This window comes from Pholis gunnellus (genome assembly GCF_910591455.1).
Source record: "Pholis gunnellus genome assembly, chromosome: 18".
Lineage (NCBI taxonomy): Eukaryota > Metazoa > Chordata > Actinopteri > Perciformes > Pholidae > Pholis > Pholis gunnellus.
The window spans coordinates 2,481,104-2,498,666 of record NC_136545.1 but is presented as its reverse complement, the minus strand read 5'-3'; the positions used below and the strand labels follow the sequence as shown (position 1 = coordinate 2,498,666).

Genomic DNA, 17,563 nt, shown 5'->3' with positions numbered 1-17,563 from the left:
GCAAGTTTATAAATGTACCAATCAAACTACATAAAGATGAATAGTGTGATTACATCATTAACTTGCTAATACAATAATGTACATGTTTAATAACGTTTCACGTTTCATTAGCCAAATCAATGCTGATCTACACTGGAAACATGTCGAAAGTGTTATTGTAGTGAACTTGCTGACGCATATGGGGTTGGCGGTTGCCATGAGTGAAATGAGAATATATGATTGTTTACTGCCCTCCAGTGGCCACGTTAAGGTACTACACTACAATAAATTAGACTGGCCTGTACAGTACAAGATGGAGCTTAAATTTAGGTTTGAATCTGACGTATTTTGGTATCGAGTGCGCCTGAACAGATTTATAGTTATTTAGAAAACAGCCTTCAACCTTCTTTCTTGGTTAGCGGTCTAATAGGTCATAGTTCCCGTTCAGTGCCTTTTTATATCGCTTGTTGTGAAGAGGGGGGTAATCTTAACACTGAGTATCTCTGGTGCTACTACAGCTTGTTGAGTTTGTTGCTAAGTGACGTTAGAATGTCGACTCTGGTCCAATCACTGCTGGTGAAAGATGTCACCTGCTTTAAACTGACCAACCAGAGAGACCTGAGCGTCACTACTACCTGTTGAGGTTTATCAAGTCTTCAGGCTAAAAGACTATGTTAACCTAGAGTTACTTATTTTGACGGCTAAATAAACCCCGCGGTTCCTTCAAAGAAACATATTTTCAAGTCTGGACGAATATATTTTGGTTTCTCATATGGTAAGACGGATAATTCGTTACTCAATTGCACAGACGATAGAAAGGCTGCTGTTGGATAAGCTAATGCTACTGTCGTTGTAACGTTACAGTAACGTTACTTCTTGTTGAACTACCTTGTCTTTTGATAAGCGTTAGACTGACACAGCCACCGCCATCATCTACATGCATCCAACAGTCTAAAGTTACATAGAATACAGACCGTTAGTGATAAAGTGTAACTGCAGGACCCAGAAGCAGTACGATGGACACACGGAATAGTTGGAACGATACTTTATTCCAGGCAGAACACACAACAGGCAAACAGTCTTGGATCTGCACACGTGTAGAAATCCACTCGGTGGAACGCCAAGCCGAGGGACCTGAGGGAACCTGAGGGAGAATCTCGTGGTCGGGGACAGAGCTGAGTCGTTACCGGGGCAGAGGCAAGGCGCGCGCGCGCGTGTGTGTGTGTGCGGTCTAAATAGTAGGTGCAGCAGAGTGAGCTGATGAGGTGAGACTAGCAGGTGCACTGAATGAGGTGGTGAGAGATAGACAGCAGAGAAGGGGCAGAGCTGTGACATGTAGGTTGGAATTCATCGCTTTGATTGTTTGTTTAAGGAACTTCATTCAGTGTCGTTGTTGGTGTGATGTACTAAATATATGTCGGAAGTAGAAAAGTAGCATAAAAGTATACAAAATACACTACAAACATTTTACTTTTCTTTCTGATTTTGACAATAAGATTTTGAACATCTGCCTTCATCCCTGTTGACACGATAACAACCGCACAACTATGTCGTAAACTAGCTCCCAGTAATTGTCGTAAACATGTTAACTGCCTTATCTAGAGGGAAAAGCCGGAATACTGTGCAGTCAAATTCATGTTAAACTTCCAATCACAGTTTGTAATTTCGTGTTTTGTGCATGGAATGACACACGTCGTCAGCTTCACAATATTTACTGTTGTAAATGTGGATGTGAGCAGTTCAGATGGTTGGAGATACTAAACACACTCTGTCTCACAGAGGAAAGCAATGAGAACTCGGTCAAGTTCTCCTCCAATTCATGTGCACATGGACGATGCCACACCGGTCCACGTGCACGTGAAGAGCCAGAGGACGAGTCCTGCCAGGACGCCTCAGGTCACAGATCTACTTATGTTGTCTTTGGTGTATCTTCTTGTTCTTATTCTTTCTTGTTATTTCCTGATAACAAGTTATTATTGTTGTTAAGTCCGGTCTATTGTCATACGTTGGAGTTATGATGCAGCTTAAAGGCCTAACAGATGACGTGACATGCTGCTACACACACTGTGTTTAAAGGGGAAGAACAAGGTCGACAGAGGAAACCTCCATCCCACAGCCAAGGTCAAAACCCGGTTGCCATGGATACCACCGGGGAAGGCCTCTGTACGGGACGCTTCATACAAGTGGGAGGTAACGCCACTTAAAGGAAGTGCACACCTAAATCACAACCTCTGTTAGCATTTTCTGAACGATTGATTGAGCTCATCCAGGTAAAGATTCAGTGGTATTGAATGTGTAATTTGCTCCAAGGGGCCAACACTCAGCCTTGAGATCACACAAGCGCTCCCTGAACCAGGACCTGAACACTCTCAGTCTGTGCTGCGATTAGCTGACCTCGCATCAGAAGAAGAAGAAGAAGGGCTGCACGGACGAATCAGCCAGTATGAGAGGAAGATTGACAGCTTACTGACTGAAGTCAGCTCTCTGAAGAACGAGGTCAGTTTCTCCTCTGCGTCACCCTTCCCTTTTATTTGAGACGCTTCATTCACTTTGTTCTTGTTTAAACTCGTATATTCTCCACACTCGTTGGCTGACAGTACAGTCTTTCAGAGGCTGTAGCAGGCTGAGTTTTAAAGCTAGAGTGCTGGCATGACATGTGAGCTTGTCAGGAATAGAGCTGAATAACGCTCCAAAGTTAGGCTACATTTTAGTGTGGCGTGGCTATAATCACAGGTGTCCCTGGACCTCTCACCTTAAAGTATGGGAATGAAAAGGCTTCTATTGGTCCCACTAGTCTCTCCTTTACAGACATGCCCACATCACGGGGGGGGGGCAACTATGGATCAGTGGTAGAGCGGGTCGTCCTTTAATCAGAGAATCTGCAGTTCGATCCCCGGCCCCGGTAGTCCTTGATGGTGTGACTTGGGCAACATACTTAACAGGTTGTTCCTGTGGTGTGTGAATGTTAGTTAGTCCCGATGAGCAGGTGGCACCTTGCATGGTAGCTCCTGTCATCAGTGTGTGAATGGGTGAATGATGACATGTAGTGTTAGAAGCTTTGAGTGGTCAGAAGACTAGAAAAGAGAAATACAAGTACAGTCCATTTACCCGTAGTGATAATCCCATGAAGTTTGCATTTTTTGCATGCAGTATATTTTACAATATTCTTAAAATGGTGTATTTTAATTTTTCTAAACCGTCTTGGAATTAAATAAGTGATGATGTTAGCCCCCTTAGTAGCCATTTCATTGTAGTTAGAACGTTTTTTTAAACTTGACATGACTATAAAATGAGCCTCGTCAAACAGAGACATGGGGCATTCAGAGGATGTCTGCTTTTTCTAGCTATATGGACAATAAGATATGAGATATAATTGAGCATTTCAATGGTATCATATACTTCCATCATAGTGTTCTAAGCCCTTTTATACTCTAAACATTTGAATAGGCAACTAAACAGAACATGTTTATTTCAGATTTAACAACTTGACACACACACAGTGCTGAGTTGCTGTGACCCCCCCCCCCCCCTGTAAAAAGACAAAATGGATCCATGTTGGGGGGGTTAATGATAACCGTGGTCTTATCCTAATGGATCAGAGAGAAACAAGCTGAAGACTCAGGAATGTTGGGGCACCACACTGTTGATAGCAGTAGAGTAGGATGGCTGATCTATAGCTTTTGGCTACGTGTAGACCTTCTAAGTCCAGGGCCATCAAACCATAAACAAGTCCAGATTTGCCATATGGAACAATTATATACCAATTCTAACGTAAGTTGGTTACACACTATTATACATTTGATTTAAGATGAATTAAATGTACCCGATTGGCAATTAGTTCTACACAAAATAACCCATAATTACAAAGTGAGAACATGCTTTTAGAATTTTTTCCAAATGTATTAAAAATCTGAAATGAAATCTCTCATTTACAACAATATTCAAAGCCTTTGCTATCTCACTCTGAACTGAGCCTTATCCTTGAGCTATTTCTAGGACTGGTTTAGAGAGAGATTAGAGATATAATAAGGGTTTTCAATTCTAATAAACCATATTCAAAGAAGCCACTCCTGAGTGACAGGCGGCCAGATGCATAACAACATAAAACTGTGTGGACACAAAGGTAGAAATCTGCATGCAGGAAGCTTTCTTTTCACCTGGTGAGAAGTCTGTATGAGATGCACACATTCTATATGTATGAGTGGTTTTTGTGCGTATGCAACATTAATAAATCTGGTGCCAAATGATGCATAGAGGAACAAAGCAAGATATTGTGAAGAGGGTTTTTTTTAGACATGAGTTGATGTGTGTAGATTGAAAAAGTAAATATAATCAATTTTGAATTACATTTATATCATAATTAATACACAATAATGTATTTAAAAGTATTATTACACACCGTGATGTCATTTGATGGAGTCGTGCTACTGAGTCCACAGACACCCCAGTGACATTGTGTTTGTGTGTGTGTCCGTCCACATGTGTGTTTGCACATCTGGACGGGTGCAGGTGGAACTGCGGAAGCAGGAGCAGCTGCTGGAGCGCCAGTCAGAGCAGCTGAGTGTCTCCCAGCGGGTGATCGCTGAGCGGGAGGAAGAGCTGGCTGAGGTGACCAAGGAGCTGGAAGAGACGGAGCGGGAGAACACGCGCTTACGCCAATCCATGGAGAAGATGCTGGAGGACGACCACAACAGGCAAATATTACACTTTAATGGGGCTTCACGTGAGAAAGTGTGGACAGGAAGTACAATCAATGAAAATCCACCTTCTTCCCGTGTGAAGGGGCTATTATGGGGTTTGTTCTGGATTAACCAGGTGTCTCAGAATGACTCCATAGGACCAAAGAGCACCTGAGCTCAGATGAAGCTTCCTGCACTGATATTCAGCAGGAGTTGGACGTCACGATTGTTTTCAATACAAAATATGATGACACGTTGCCATGGTGATAGGACAGTGGGGTTTGTTTGCAGCCTGTAATTGTGCCACCCAATTGGACTCCTTTGGAAAGCTCTGCATTGTTTTTGATACTTAGGTGCTTGAACCAGGACGCAATATTAAAAGTGAGTATACTTTCTATTAGGGATTGGTATACTCTGTTTAAAATGATTTGACTGACCTCAAAAGTCCTTAGTTTACGCAGGAAGAGTCTTTGCTGTGCTTCTTTGAATGCATTCAACATGATCTGTGAGGGAGACAGATTGGCCGAACACAGTAACCTGGTACTTAAAGGAGCTTACTAGCTGCACCTGCTGGCCCTGAACCATAACTGTCTAAAGCAGGGGACTCGAGGCCCGCGGCCCGCCAATCCAACAGCAACACAAAAAGAAGTTAAATTAAAAATTAAAAGTTAGACTTGAGAATAAAAATATCCCCATTCAAAATGATGAGATAGAAAGTCAAAGTTATGAGATACTTAAACAGTCATAGAGCAGCTCTTTGGCTGGTTACTCTACATTTAACATATAAATGTATTGTGAGTACATTGAAGACGACTTTAAACGTGGCTTTACAACACATGAAATACTTCACGTGGGATTGTGCAAACACACCCTTGAAAGGATTTTAAGCTTTGAACAAAGTTATTGTAATAACTTGTGTTTGATATTTTCTTTAATAGTTTGATAGAGTAATGTGGGTTTAACCCTAAATTAAAAGGATTTAAGTTATAATAACAGAAATGTGCTTAAATATATTTTTACATGTATATAACTGCATGTACAATATTTTAACACTTGAATAAACAATAATCAAATGCAGAGACAGTTATTTAGCATGTTAGGAGTAGTTACATTTACACAGTCTGACATTTACAACCATGATGCTGATGTGGCCCAGAGTGAAGATGAGTTTGAGACTCCTGGTCTAAATAGAGGTTTGACAGGTTGTTCTTGTTACCATTTAGACACATTTCTCTTATCTTCAACAAAAGATGCCTGTCATTGAATCACATTATGAGTTCTGTAACATGGTTAGTGTACATGTTTAATGACTGGCACACCACTAAAGCATGACATCCGCACACCTAACTCATTTGCGTATGCTGAAAAAACGATTGGGCGATAGAATGTGACCCTGTAGGACCCTTTAGGAGTGTTTATTACATAATTGTGAAACATCTTGTCCTTGCAGACAAGACGGGGACAACATGCAGCAAGACAAAGATGCTCTGCACAGGAAACTGGTGATGGCTGAGGTGGATGGGACAGCAGCTGCCAAGCAAGTCTCAGCCCTGCGACAATCTGTTTCCAAACTGTGCGGTGCTGCTGGCAGTGTGAGTGTTAACTCAATGTTTGGCACTAATATTGTGTCCTGTCCGGTCCTGTGAGGTCCGAAGCTGGGAACTCTAGAAAGCAACAGGCAGCTTTTACATTCAAGGCAATCCCTAAGACTTCATGACTTTCTCTGGAACAAAGATGCTGATATTAAATGATGCTTTTCAATGACTTTTCAGAATAAGTTCTTTGTCCTTGTCTCTCTTTCTGTTGGCTGCTGAAGAGGCTGTCTGGCTCTGACTCTTTAGTCTTGGCCCGTCAGAAGGAGCTGTTGCTACAGAAACTGGAGACATTTGAGGCGACAAACCGAACTCTGCGGCACCTCCTCAGAGCGCAGCACGGGTCCCAGGTACTGTGTGTAAAGCATCCTCAAACTACAGACGAGATCTGTGACGCTGACTGAATCTTCAGCATCAATATACAGCAAACGTTTATGAAGCATGCACCTTGGTGGACTGTTTTTGAGCAGATGGAGTCAATCCCAGTGTCAGAGCAGAAGGATACATTACTCCAGAAACTGGCAGACACAGAGGCAGAGAATGCGGTGAGTGAGATAGAAGCAGCCTAAATCTTCTTTTTCTTTTTTTTCATGTAAAACACAGTCATTTCCCCCCCCCGTGTATAAAACCTGCTCTATAAGTAAAGCTTGCCTCATTTTTCCTTTTACAGCATCTTGTGGTGAAACTTCAAGAGAAGGACAGAGAGGTTCATCAACTCTCCAAACGTATAGATACTGAAAAGGTACTGATAGCAAAGTTGTCAGTATTTGTGATACTTTTTTACTGTGAATACGGCTCTGTCTATCTGTGGAGCTGTCTCAATCAGGGATCCAAAACTAAACAATATCTTTACAGAGGAATTGAATCCTTTACTTACAAGTGTGTGGTCAATGCAGAATACATGTTTGTCCCTAATGTAAGTTCTACTGTATTCTGGGAATGCAGGACAATGCAAAGAGCACAGCTGATTTGTCCAAGAGTCTGGAGTCAACAAGAGCTCATTTACAAGGACAGCTGCGGAGCAGAGAAGCTGAGACCAACCGGCTTACTGTGCAAATAAAGGTTTGTCATGGGATCTGTCTGTCCTCGCATCATGTGCACTCATCTACTACTGTTGGTGTGCATGATAATAATGTGGTCGGTTAATGAAGTATGAGTCGGGACTTCTGTTTCAATATGTGTGAACTATTAACTGATAATCTGCTATACAAATGGAGAGCACCAACAGTGAAACCCAGCTGTAATCCTTGGTTCTGTCTTTTCCATTGGTTCAGAACCTGGAGCGAGCAGCCAACCAGCAGAAGGCGGAGATGGAGCGTCTGAAGGAGCAGCTGGTGAGGCTGAGGGAGCAGGCCGGTGCAGACCGAGAGGCTCTAAAACGAGCCACGCGAGCCCAGAAACAGCGAGCTGAGCGCAGCGAGGACACTGCAGGCCAGTTGAGCGTCCAGCTGCTGGACATGGTAGGGTCGTGTCACAGAGCAGGCGGGCGGCTGTACTACAGTCAGACACACACAAGGCACAGGCATCTTAGGTTCATATCATTCATTGTAAAATCATCACCAGGTGCTTTTGTCAATTATTAGATTACTGGCCATATGTTAAAGAAACACGTATTCACTTATTCCTCTTGGCATTGGTTGCTTCTATCAGTTCACCTTTAATAGAGCTTCAAGCCCATCACACACACACACACACACACACACACACACACACACACACACACACACACACACACACACACACACACACATATACACACACACACATGCCTCTTTAGTAACAGAATCAAGAAAAATTAATCACTGTTCAAGGCACTTTTTTATTTCTTTTTAACAGGAGAAGCAGGTTTCTGATGCGCTGTCAGCAGCTGAGACCTGGCAAAGTCACCATGCCCAAGAGGTGAAAGACAAGAGTAAAGTGGAGATTGAACTGTCACGGCTGAACAGGTAACTCCAGCTCTGTTATGGCTCCATCTGCAGACAAGAATAACGACGAGCAACGAGATGATTGGCTCACAGTCAACTGATTGAGTTGGAAGCAGGAAGGGTTAAAAGTGGAGATGTCACAGCTTCATATCGCGTCATATCAACACAGGCACAGTCAAATCTGGTCTGCACATGGTGAAAGGCTCAGTAGCTGGCGTACAGTCACAGAACATGAGGACGATTGATTCTTTTCACTGAGGGAGGGTGTCATATGGGTGAGAATTGGTGTGTATATATATATATATATATATATATATATATATATATATATATATATATATATATATATATATATATATACACACACACAAGGGAGAACTGGCCAAGAACCAACAACAACACAGAGTTTCTAGAATTAACATAAACAATTAACATAAAAGCACATAGAACTGAGTAACATCGAAACTTATCAATAACATTAAAACGTATGGAATTGTAGCATATACATTGCATTCATCATCTATATACTTTCCTTGCTTTTATCAAGTATGACATCTTACGAAAGAGGAACCATTAGGCCTCACACAAGAACATTTTTGTATTCTTATTTGAGATTTATTCGCGTGTTGTTTGCTTGCACGAGTGTTCAAAGTCAGATTCACCAAAAATCTCTGAATTGGATAAGTTTGTCTTGAAATTCCTTGTTGAGGAATGCATTTGGGATGTTTGATCACGAGCAAAGATTAGGACCTGAAAACACATTAATACAGCTGCCAATGATGAATCATTAGGGAACACCTGTACTGTGACAGAAAAAAGGATACCATGGTTTGGCATGAAGTTAGATGATTTAAACATGTCTTTCTAAAACCAAGTGGTCCATGTTGGGAGGCAGTCAAGGGGACGTGACTGACACAAAGATATGTAAGGTACAACAGAGGATGATCTTCTTGACAATCCTACATTAAGACCCTGAGCAGCTGTTGGAGTGAGAGAAATGTAGATATTTATATATTAGTTACACATTTACATTATTAGACATTATCATTTTTAAGTCATACTAGTGTTTTTACACTGTTGACAAAGTCAGACAACAAACCTGGACATCACAGGAATTTCATTCATGCCTCAGAGAAAATTCTAAATATGAGAAAGTTAGTGAATGAGACAAGTTCTCTTAAATCAGTCGTCTCTGTCATTGAAGAAGGCTTCTGTTTGTACCGGTGGTTCTTGTATGAGGCACATTGGGTGGTTTCATATTGACGCACTAAGTCATTGGGTTTGCAGGCATGCCAACTGGTTTTATTAACCCTATAGTAATCCAATGAATGATCCGAGTGACGGAAAGTGTTTCAAATAATGCATGAAGATCCCATTGTCATGACATCACTTTACCAGCTGCAAACAGTGAAATCACTTTTTCAATGAAACCCGAAAAGCAGAATTCTCAAACTATGAAACAGTCTTAACAGTGTAAAGTTACTGTTGGTTCAGAACGCCGTCGTTTTGGTCATATAAATGAAAATATGACCGGCGTTGTGTTATGTGATGCAGCCGTATAGCAGAACTGACGGAGCAGCTGCAGACTACAGTGGAGAAAGGCCGAGCGGAGAGAGAGGCCCTGCTGGATCACCTGCATGGACTGACCACAGAGAGCACTGCTGCCAAACTGGAGAAGCAGTCCCTCAAGGTGAAACAACAGGGACCACATTTATAGAATGGTAACCTGACCATTGCCTGATCAAAATGTCTACATATCTGATGTGCTTTTATGTCTTGGATAATGTGCTTCCTGTCCCCATTATCTTTCCAATAGACTTCCACTGACTTCTGTTCCATTAGGAGGGTTGGGTGTAATGATATAACATGTGTTCCTGTCAGGCTACATCGTCTGCAGTGGAGGAGAAGCTGGCCTTGTCTCAGTCAGAGCTTCAGCAGGTGAAAGCCTCAATCCAGCAATATGAAAGCCTGCTGGACAGCTATAAGATCCAGGTGTGTGAAGCATACGGTACGACTAGGAATGCAACACTATTTTGCGATGGTGATCTGCCTGAATGTTCGTAGTGTTCTGACAGTTGTAGTCTGTAACATTTGCAACATTTATAACATTGAATATATTAAAGGCTAGAGTAGATTCTGTTCAACACATCTATACCTCTCCTAAATGGCTGCTTTACCTATTCAAGATAATATACGTTGATGTGGAAATGTGCCCATCTAAGGATTTGGAGGCCTATTGTGAATTTGGTTGCTCTGGTTTGTCATTTCTAAAAAGGTTTGTGAACCACTGGTCTAGCTGAGACAGGAATAGGCCTGTACATGACGTTAACGTGAGGATGGAGCGAAACATGACTTTAATGTAAATGAGAAACCCAGTGAGAACTTGACTTTCTTCGTGAGACTTCCAATGTGATGCATACAATTTAGACTTTTGTCCAACCAAGTGCCCAGATATTTATATGTATCAGCGAACTTAATACAACCACTTCAAGCATAGCCGTAGTTTAGTTTGCATTTAGAGGCAGTTTTAAAGTATGAGTATGAGATTGTGATAGCACAGCTATCCCATGGATACTGTTAATGTTCATCAAAAGTCAGAAGCCATTTATTTTTCTGTACAGGTTGGAAAAACACGGGCCGAAGCAGATGAGTATCGTGCTCGGCTGGCTCAGGCAGAGCAGGAGGCCCAGGCGGTGCGCAGGGAGCTGGAACAGGAAATAGAGGCGGTGCGCAGCGAGCTGCTGGGGCGGCTGGCAGCCTTAGAGCCTCTTCCTGAAGCCTTACGGCGTTCTGAACTCCAGCTGCAGGAGGCACAGGACAGGGAGCACAGCCAGGAGAGACGCAGCATGGAGCTCAGCACCACCCTGACTGATCTCCGCATGAAGGTCAGTCCGATGCATGCAAACTCAAGTTAGCATCACAAAATAATGATTTAAGTTCCAAGTTTAAGTGCTAATTTGAAAATGATTCCAATATTACAACATTGATTTGGGGAAAATGGTAAGTCCAACCTAAACACTGGTCTCCATACTACATTTTGCATTGTAATGTTTAACACCAAATCACATTTGGATGCAAATTTGCTGAATGCTTATAGTACAAAATATGTATTTGTTGTGGTAGTAAGCGCTATACTTTCAGCACAAACTAATAGAAAAAACATTTCATAGGATTTTAATTTAATTTTGAATTGAAGTTGAATTGCAGTAGCACTGAAAACAACATTGGTAAAAGGCCACTGTTAATCTCCATCAAATGTCGGGTTGAGATTAACTTTTGCCAATAACTTTATTTCTGCTGGCATTCAAATGTTTTTAACGCACCTCATCAGTATTGCTAGAATTTTGAGTTAGACCAAACACATGCAATGAGTTTTAATAAAAGCTGTAAGTAGGAAACCAAATCCTTGGACATACAGTCCAAGTCTTCAGATGAAGGACTTGTGTTGTGTTAGGTGGAGACCCAGTGCAGTCAAGTAGAGCTTCTAAGAGAGAAGAACAAGATGCTGCTGGAGGAGAATCGACAGCTTCAGCAGCGAGTGGAGACTTTGGAAAGGTCAGTCACCACTTCTGCTTTCCTCCGTCTGGCTTTGGCGCTTTGTTCAGACCAGAGGTTTTCAATGTCTCACATTGTTGGACCCCCCTCAGACAAAACATAGACAACTGTGCCCCCCTTCTATTTGGACAACCATTGGGACAATCATGATCTAAGTTCCCATAATTTGGGGGCTTTGGGGGATGTTAACAGGAAGAATAATGTTGCAATGGAGTCAGTGAGTTAGTTATTAGCAGTTCCTATTTGCAGTGTATGTCTGATGTGCAGACAGCTATGACTGGAAAAAAAAGAAAAAAACGTGATGTTTCTCATGCAGGTTCTGGAGTTATAATACACATTTTTCTATTGACATTTATTCTCGATGGACATCTGATACAATGATATGGAAAGTGTAAGTCACACCTAATCTATAAACATGTGTATCATGTCTGTGTGTTCAGATTTAACTGAGTTATAAGGATTATGATTTTAGTTTTTCTGATCGGGTTAACCTGACCCATCAGATGGTTTGTTACACAGAACCATCTGACAAGCCGTCATAGAAAACTGTTTGGAAAAAGGCAGGCACTTTCAGAAAATAAGTGTCGGGTGATTGGATGAACCATCTGCCAATCAAACTCTTACCGAAGCCAGTCGGGAGAAGAGCAAAACCTTTTGCTCTTTTCCGCAGAGAAAAGCCTTCAATGTCGTTCTTTACTCCTCTTTCAATGGCGAAATTCTCTCTAATTCTGATAGAACTGATGCTATTGCAGCATATACCTATCTTCTTTGGGAGCTGCCATTGTTGTTTAGTACCAGCAGTGGCCTCTCTGTGCACTCACCTAAGCCACGCCCGTAGCTGCTGGCAGCTCCTTACCGGACGCTGATTGGTCCATGCTCTGGACACATTACTTAAAGCCTGATGAGATGGATTTTCGTGTGATATGTGATCCAGCGATCCAGCTACCGTGCCAGATAACAAATTGGTGCCATGGGTTTTAAAGTACCCTAACTGTCAAACACTGCACTCCAACTCGTAAGCAGTGTAAAATGTTGAACCAATCTTAATGATACGGGTCAGTGTACTGGGTAACTGTCCATTCTAACTGCTCATTGTTGTTGTGGCTGACCTGTCTCGTGTCATCTTACAGAAAGCTGGGCGAGGCTGGCAATCAGAACACCGACCTTCTGGCGGTCGTCACCAAACGGGAAGACACCATCCACAGCAATCAGCTCCGCATGGAAGAAAAAACAAGGGAATGTTCTCTGCTGAGCCGAAAGCTGGAGGAGGCTCTGGGGGATGCTCACCAACAGGTCTGAAACTGAACACTGCCATTTAAAGTGTATATTATAGAATACAGTAGGAGATCATCATTAGCACTGCATCAGAAAGCGTAGCCTCCTCACTCATTTCATAGAGACCTCTGCATTGACAAGAAAGGGCTGCAGATATGCAGAGGTTCTTTGGCTAATAAATGCAGGGTTGTCCAGCAAAAAGTAGAACCGGAGCTCACCCTTCAGTGTTACACTCTGAGGCTTGGGTGTGTCGGGCTGCGTGTAATTATAAGTGAGCTTGCATGTCTTGAAGTGCGTGTTGGGACATAGAGTATACTGTAGGGATATATCAGTTATGTACTATTTCACCCTCTGTTGCCCAGTAGTTAGGTCCAGTGTGTCATATTTATCTCCAGATGTCAGAGACCAGAGGACTTGTTGCCACCAAAGAACGCTCCACCCAGTACAAGATACTGGACCTAGAGGCTCAACTCAGCAGGACTACGTCAGAAATCAGTCAACTGCGACGCAGCAAAGAGGAGGTAAAGGCCTCCTTTAATAGTCTACCCAAAGTGTGTATGTATCTGCTGTGTCAGTAGGTCTATAAGATGTGTATTTATGATGCTCAGGTGGAGCGGCGGTACCAGAGCCGACTACAGGATGTGAAGGATCGTCTGGAGCAGTCCGACAGCACCAACCGAAGTTTGCAGAACTACGTCCAGTTCCTCAAAGCCTCCTACGCCAATGTGTTTGGAGACTTGGCCCTCGACAGCTCACTGCGTGCCCCCTCACCCATCTGACAACCCGTCTGTCAGCTGTGTATTAAAAGAACTCATTCTACAATAGTACGGTGGTCTGAGCCCATTACTTTTCATTCTGCTAACAAGAGCTGGCGGCTGTAAAGATGTCCTGCTTGGTCAGTGTGGTTGACCAGTTAGGTGAACAGTATTGTCTGCTAGTAGGGCTTTTCAAATGTAAGACTTGTCTCAGTAAAGATTATTTAGAACTAAATCGGTCGCCAACTAAAGATGTCATTGGATTAAAAAATTCAAAAAATAAATAAAAAATGAATCCTAAAAAGAGATCCTTTGTAATAGTAAAGCCCTCAAATGAAGGGTTTAAAAATGTCGTTGGTGATAGTGGTGTCAAAAACACTGTGACAGACAGCAGTTCATGCTGCTTACACCCCTTTTCACCAGTCACATGTAAACTGTTCTCATTGGGCCTTTACATTTAAGACAAGGCATTTGTTAAAGATCATGAAGGTTGATTGTCACCACCAACATCTTTCACTTTACTCGTGCTTATTTTACCAGATGCTTTAATCCACTAAATGCATTTCTAACACCTTGTAATACTTTTAACAATCCTTTTTAGAAAACTACAGAAGTAGATGAGGGCTTACCAGGTATAAAGCAAATTGTTCCATTGACATGTTGATTGGCTGGGTGATTTAGGGTGTACAATGCTAAATGTGCAAGCGTAGTGAACTGTGTGCCGTTTGTATTTCACTTCAAATTTTGATCCTTAAAAATGGACCTTGTGTCAGCTATGCCCATCTGGGTATTTGTAAAGTATGAAATCATTTGGCTGCTTTACTTCCAGCCTGACTGGACGCCTGTAGGGACACTGTAACAAAACCTGATTTGTTTACAATGTGAAGGGAGACACAAGTTACACCTGATGTCTTTGTCCATATGTTTGGAACACTCAGGCCATGCTGTGAACAACAGAGCCAGAAATACAATGCAGGCACAGGTGGTTTAACATTGTGTCTACCCTGATGACATGCTAGAGGTTTGATGGTTCACACAAAGTGCACCTGTAAGCTACAGCCCTTCATCTAACCGGCACGCTACCATTACCGTACCTCCATTGTTATGTTTGAAACTGCGTTCAGGCACTAATAGAGCCTTACAGTGTTTACTACACTGATATGCAAAAAGGAACGCAAGCTGGTGAGCTTTAAATGGAAAGCAGTGTTTGGTCTTGAAGACATTTGGTAGAAATTGGTTTCCTTGTTTTTCCTATATTTTCTATGAGTTTATCGTTTGTTCTTTGATCTTCGAGACCAAATACCAACACCAACATCATGAATATTTTCAGTTGTTTCAAAAGCTACTGTTTTTCACCAAGTAGTTTTGATGGCTCTTTGGAGCTTTTTCAGATTGAATGTTTTCTTCAGAAATGTGTGATTGGATATCAAAGTCAGTTAGTATTTGACATGCCAAAAACAATAAGAATTGCTCGTCTTCATCAAGCCTTCACAGTCTCTTTTATTTCCATACTCCATGTCCTGAAGGTAATATGTCTATTACCAGAGTTAACAGCCTATGTACTGTATTTGTACTGCTATTTATTAAAAGTATTGATTTGTGTGCTGGTTTACATGTAAACAATTCTGTAGCCAAGCCACCCATGACACATTATGTGGCACAATATGTGCTTTAATGTATCTGTGCTCTTTGATTGTATGGAGCTGAAAACATTGGTGCTATCGCTGTCTGTTGGCTGGTATGAGACCGTGCGTGTCAAAACAACTGTTGGGTTTACAGTTTCACATACTACATTATTGGAATACTTGTTTCTTGTCCATAGAGTGTATTCAATGACTCAATAATTGATATCCACTATGGGTAACTTAAAAGTGTCAATAAAACTAATTGTTTTTCTACCGGATTCTAACGGTTTTCTCAACTCTTATTTTGTTTTTGTCATAATGTTACAAAGAGGATACAAATTTACAGAACACAACACCTTTTGGCGTTGGTCCATAGACATACAAAAAGTGACAGAGAAGAAGCTGTCTATCAGTCAGCACAGCTGCTGTCATATTGTCCTGAAGCAGCTGTCCCATTATTTACTGTCCTATAGTAAGTATGAAGGATGTAAGATGAAGTGTCCCTTTAATACATTTACATTTTACTTTTTATATTATGAGAGGGCAGTTCAAATGGAAATGAGGCAGGACAATAATGAATTAAACAAATGTAACAGCTCATGAACAGATGTATTGTCTGATAAATCCTTGTGGTAGTCAGCTGATCTCTCACAGACAACAGTGATGGTTGTGGAAAGGTTATGTAAGCTGAAATTCTGTTTAGTTGAACACAGACAGGTCAGTGTTAATAACTGATAGTCTTTGAAAGTCAGTTTATTGATGAAGATAGTGCTTCCTGTATTAACAGACCTGAGACTGCAGGGATGGGAGCACAACGTCTCAGATTAAGATCAAAACAGCCAGCACTGGATTGATCAGCACTGATTCTGTTATGCGTGACTAACACAGTGCATGAGCAGCAAGCAGCATGTATTTCTGTCCTGCCTTATCCACCGTTTGTCTTTCAAAGTGTATTCCTGTGCAGTCGGGAAGGAAGTCTGAAAACCTGCTTCAACATGTGAATATTTTGATAATGTGGTCTAAACATTAAGCCAGCCCACCAGCTTCCAGTACATTTAATGATTGCTGATTTGTGCCACAGCCACATATGACAATCAGGGTAAACAAACCACGTTAACACAGTTCATAGTGTGCATGTAATGCTTTCGTGTTTCGGGTGCGTCCGGTAGTTTCCGTTTTTTTCCGTACAGCTGCAGAAAATTACGTCACATTGTAAAAAAAAAAAACAGCAGCCCAGAGAGCAGCCTCGCTTCTTTCTGCGTCGACAAGAACCACGTCTGAAGCTCTTTGGAAAACCCACCGAGGTATGAAACATGCTTTCATTCTTACTGAACTGGCCGTTTTAAAGCGGATTCATTGCACCATGTAGTCCGTGCTTTCCTCGTAGCCCGGTTCTGTTCATTTAATGTGTGTTTCCTGTCTGCAACGGTTCGCTAGCTCAGCGGCTAACGTTAGCTGCAAGCGTTCCTTTTGTTAAATGTTTTTTACGGTCCGGTCGTTCAAATGAAGATCGACTGCTTGCTAGTGTTCATATGAAGCTGTCTGTGGGTTAACGGTGTGTAATGTTAGCTCAATGATGACATTACCGTTAGCCACCCTACCAGATGACACCAGCTGGCATTAACATTCATCAACCTGCAGTCAAACAAATGGTTGATTAAACATTCACAAGTCGACATATTTAACGTCAGCTATCATAACTGTTGTGTTTCCGTCTTGAAAGTATTGCATTATGATAATGCTGGTTCAAAGTGTTCACGATAGCGAATATAACGTAACGTTAACCATGAGCTGCTAGCGGTGTCTAGCTTACTAGCTAACGTTAGTCCGCTAGTTAGTTTACAACGCACCGTTTTAGAAACCAAATCTGAGATCCCTAAATTTATTGAAATAGGTCTTCAGTCACAGTGTGTGCATTGCGCGTTTTGATTCAATGAATGAAATACCAGTGGATTAAAAATGGCAAGGTTATGTAGTCGGGCTCCATTCTGGTCGGCCATGGCGGAAGGGGAGCCGCCCAGAACAGTTGATTACATCTGGACATAAGGCTCCAGCTGTCGGGCCTCTTGTTAAATGCGGACAGAGTCACTTTAATCATGTGCCCTGGTGGATATCCCCAATACATGAACAATGTGTGAGACCGCTGTGATGTCTCGTCAGTAGATAGCGTTACATGCT

At 42.0% G+C, this 17,563-nt stretch overlaps 2 protein-coding genes across 6 annotated transcripts in view; both read left to right on the top strand.

Annotated features, from left to right (window-relative positions):
- Positions 1-679: 679 nt before the first annotated feature.
- On the top strand, positions 680-15,541 carry odf2a (outer dense fiber of sperm tails 2a). Its single transcript, XM_079178759.1, has 19 exons — positions 680-754; positions 1,759-1,875; positions 2,056-2,169; positions 2,290-2,475; positions 4,489-4,673; positions 6,109-6,250; positions 6,475-6,600; positions 6,721-6,795; positions 6,921-6,992; positions 7,196-7,312; positions 7,525-7,710; positions 8,087-8,196; positions 9,730-9,865; positions 10,057-10,167; positions 10,797-11,060; positions 11,630-11,730; positions 12,861-13,023; positions 13,401-13,526; positions 13,614-15,541. The coding sequence occupies exons 1-19, from the start codon at positions 752-754 to the stop codon at positions 13,782-13,784; spliced, it is 2,505 nt and encodes an 834-aa protein (XP_079034885.1). The 5' UTR covers positions 680-751; the 3' UTR covers positions 13,785-15,541.
- A 1,065-nt stretch (positions 15,542-16,606) lies between these two features.
- sptan1 (spectrin alpha, non-erythrocytic 1) overlaps positions 16,607-17,563 on the top strand; it is a 35,957-nt gene continuing 35,000 nt past the window's right edge. For all 5 annotated transcript variants that reach the window (XM_079179052.1, XM_079179049.1, XM_079179051.1 and 2 more), the window contains exon 1: positions 16,607-16,689. The gene's annotated coding sequence lies outside the window, so the exon portion shown is untranslated. The remainder of the gene's footprint in view (positions 16,690-17,563) is intronic.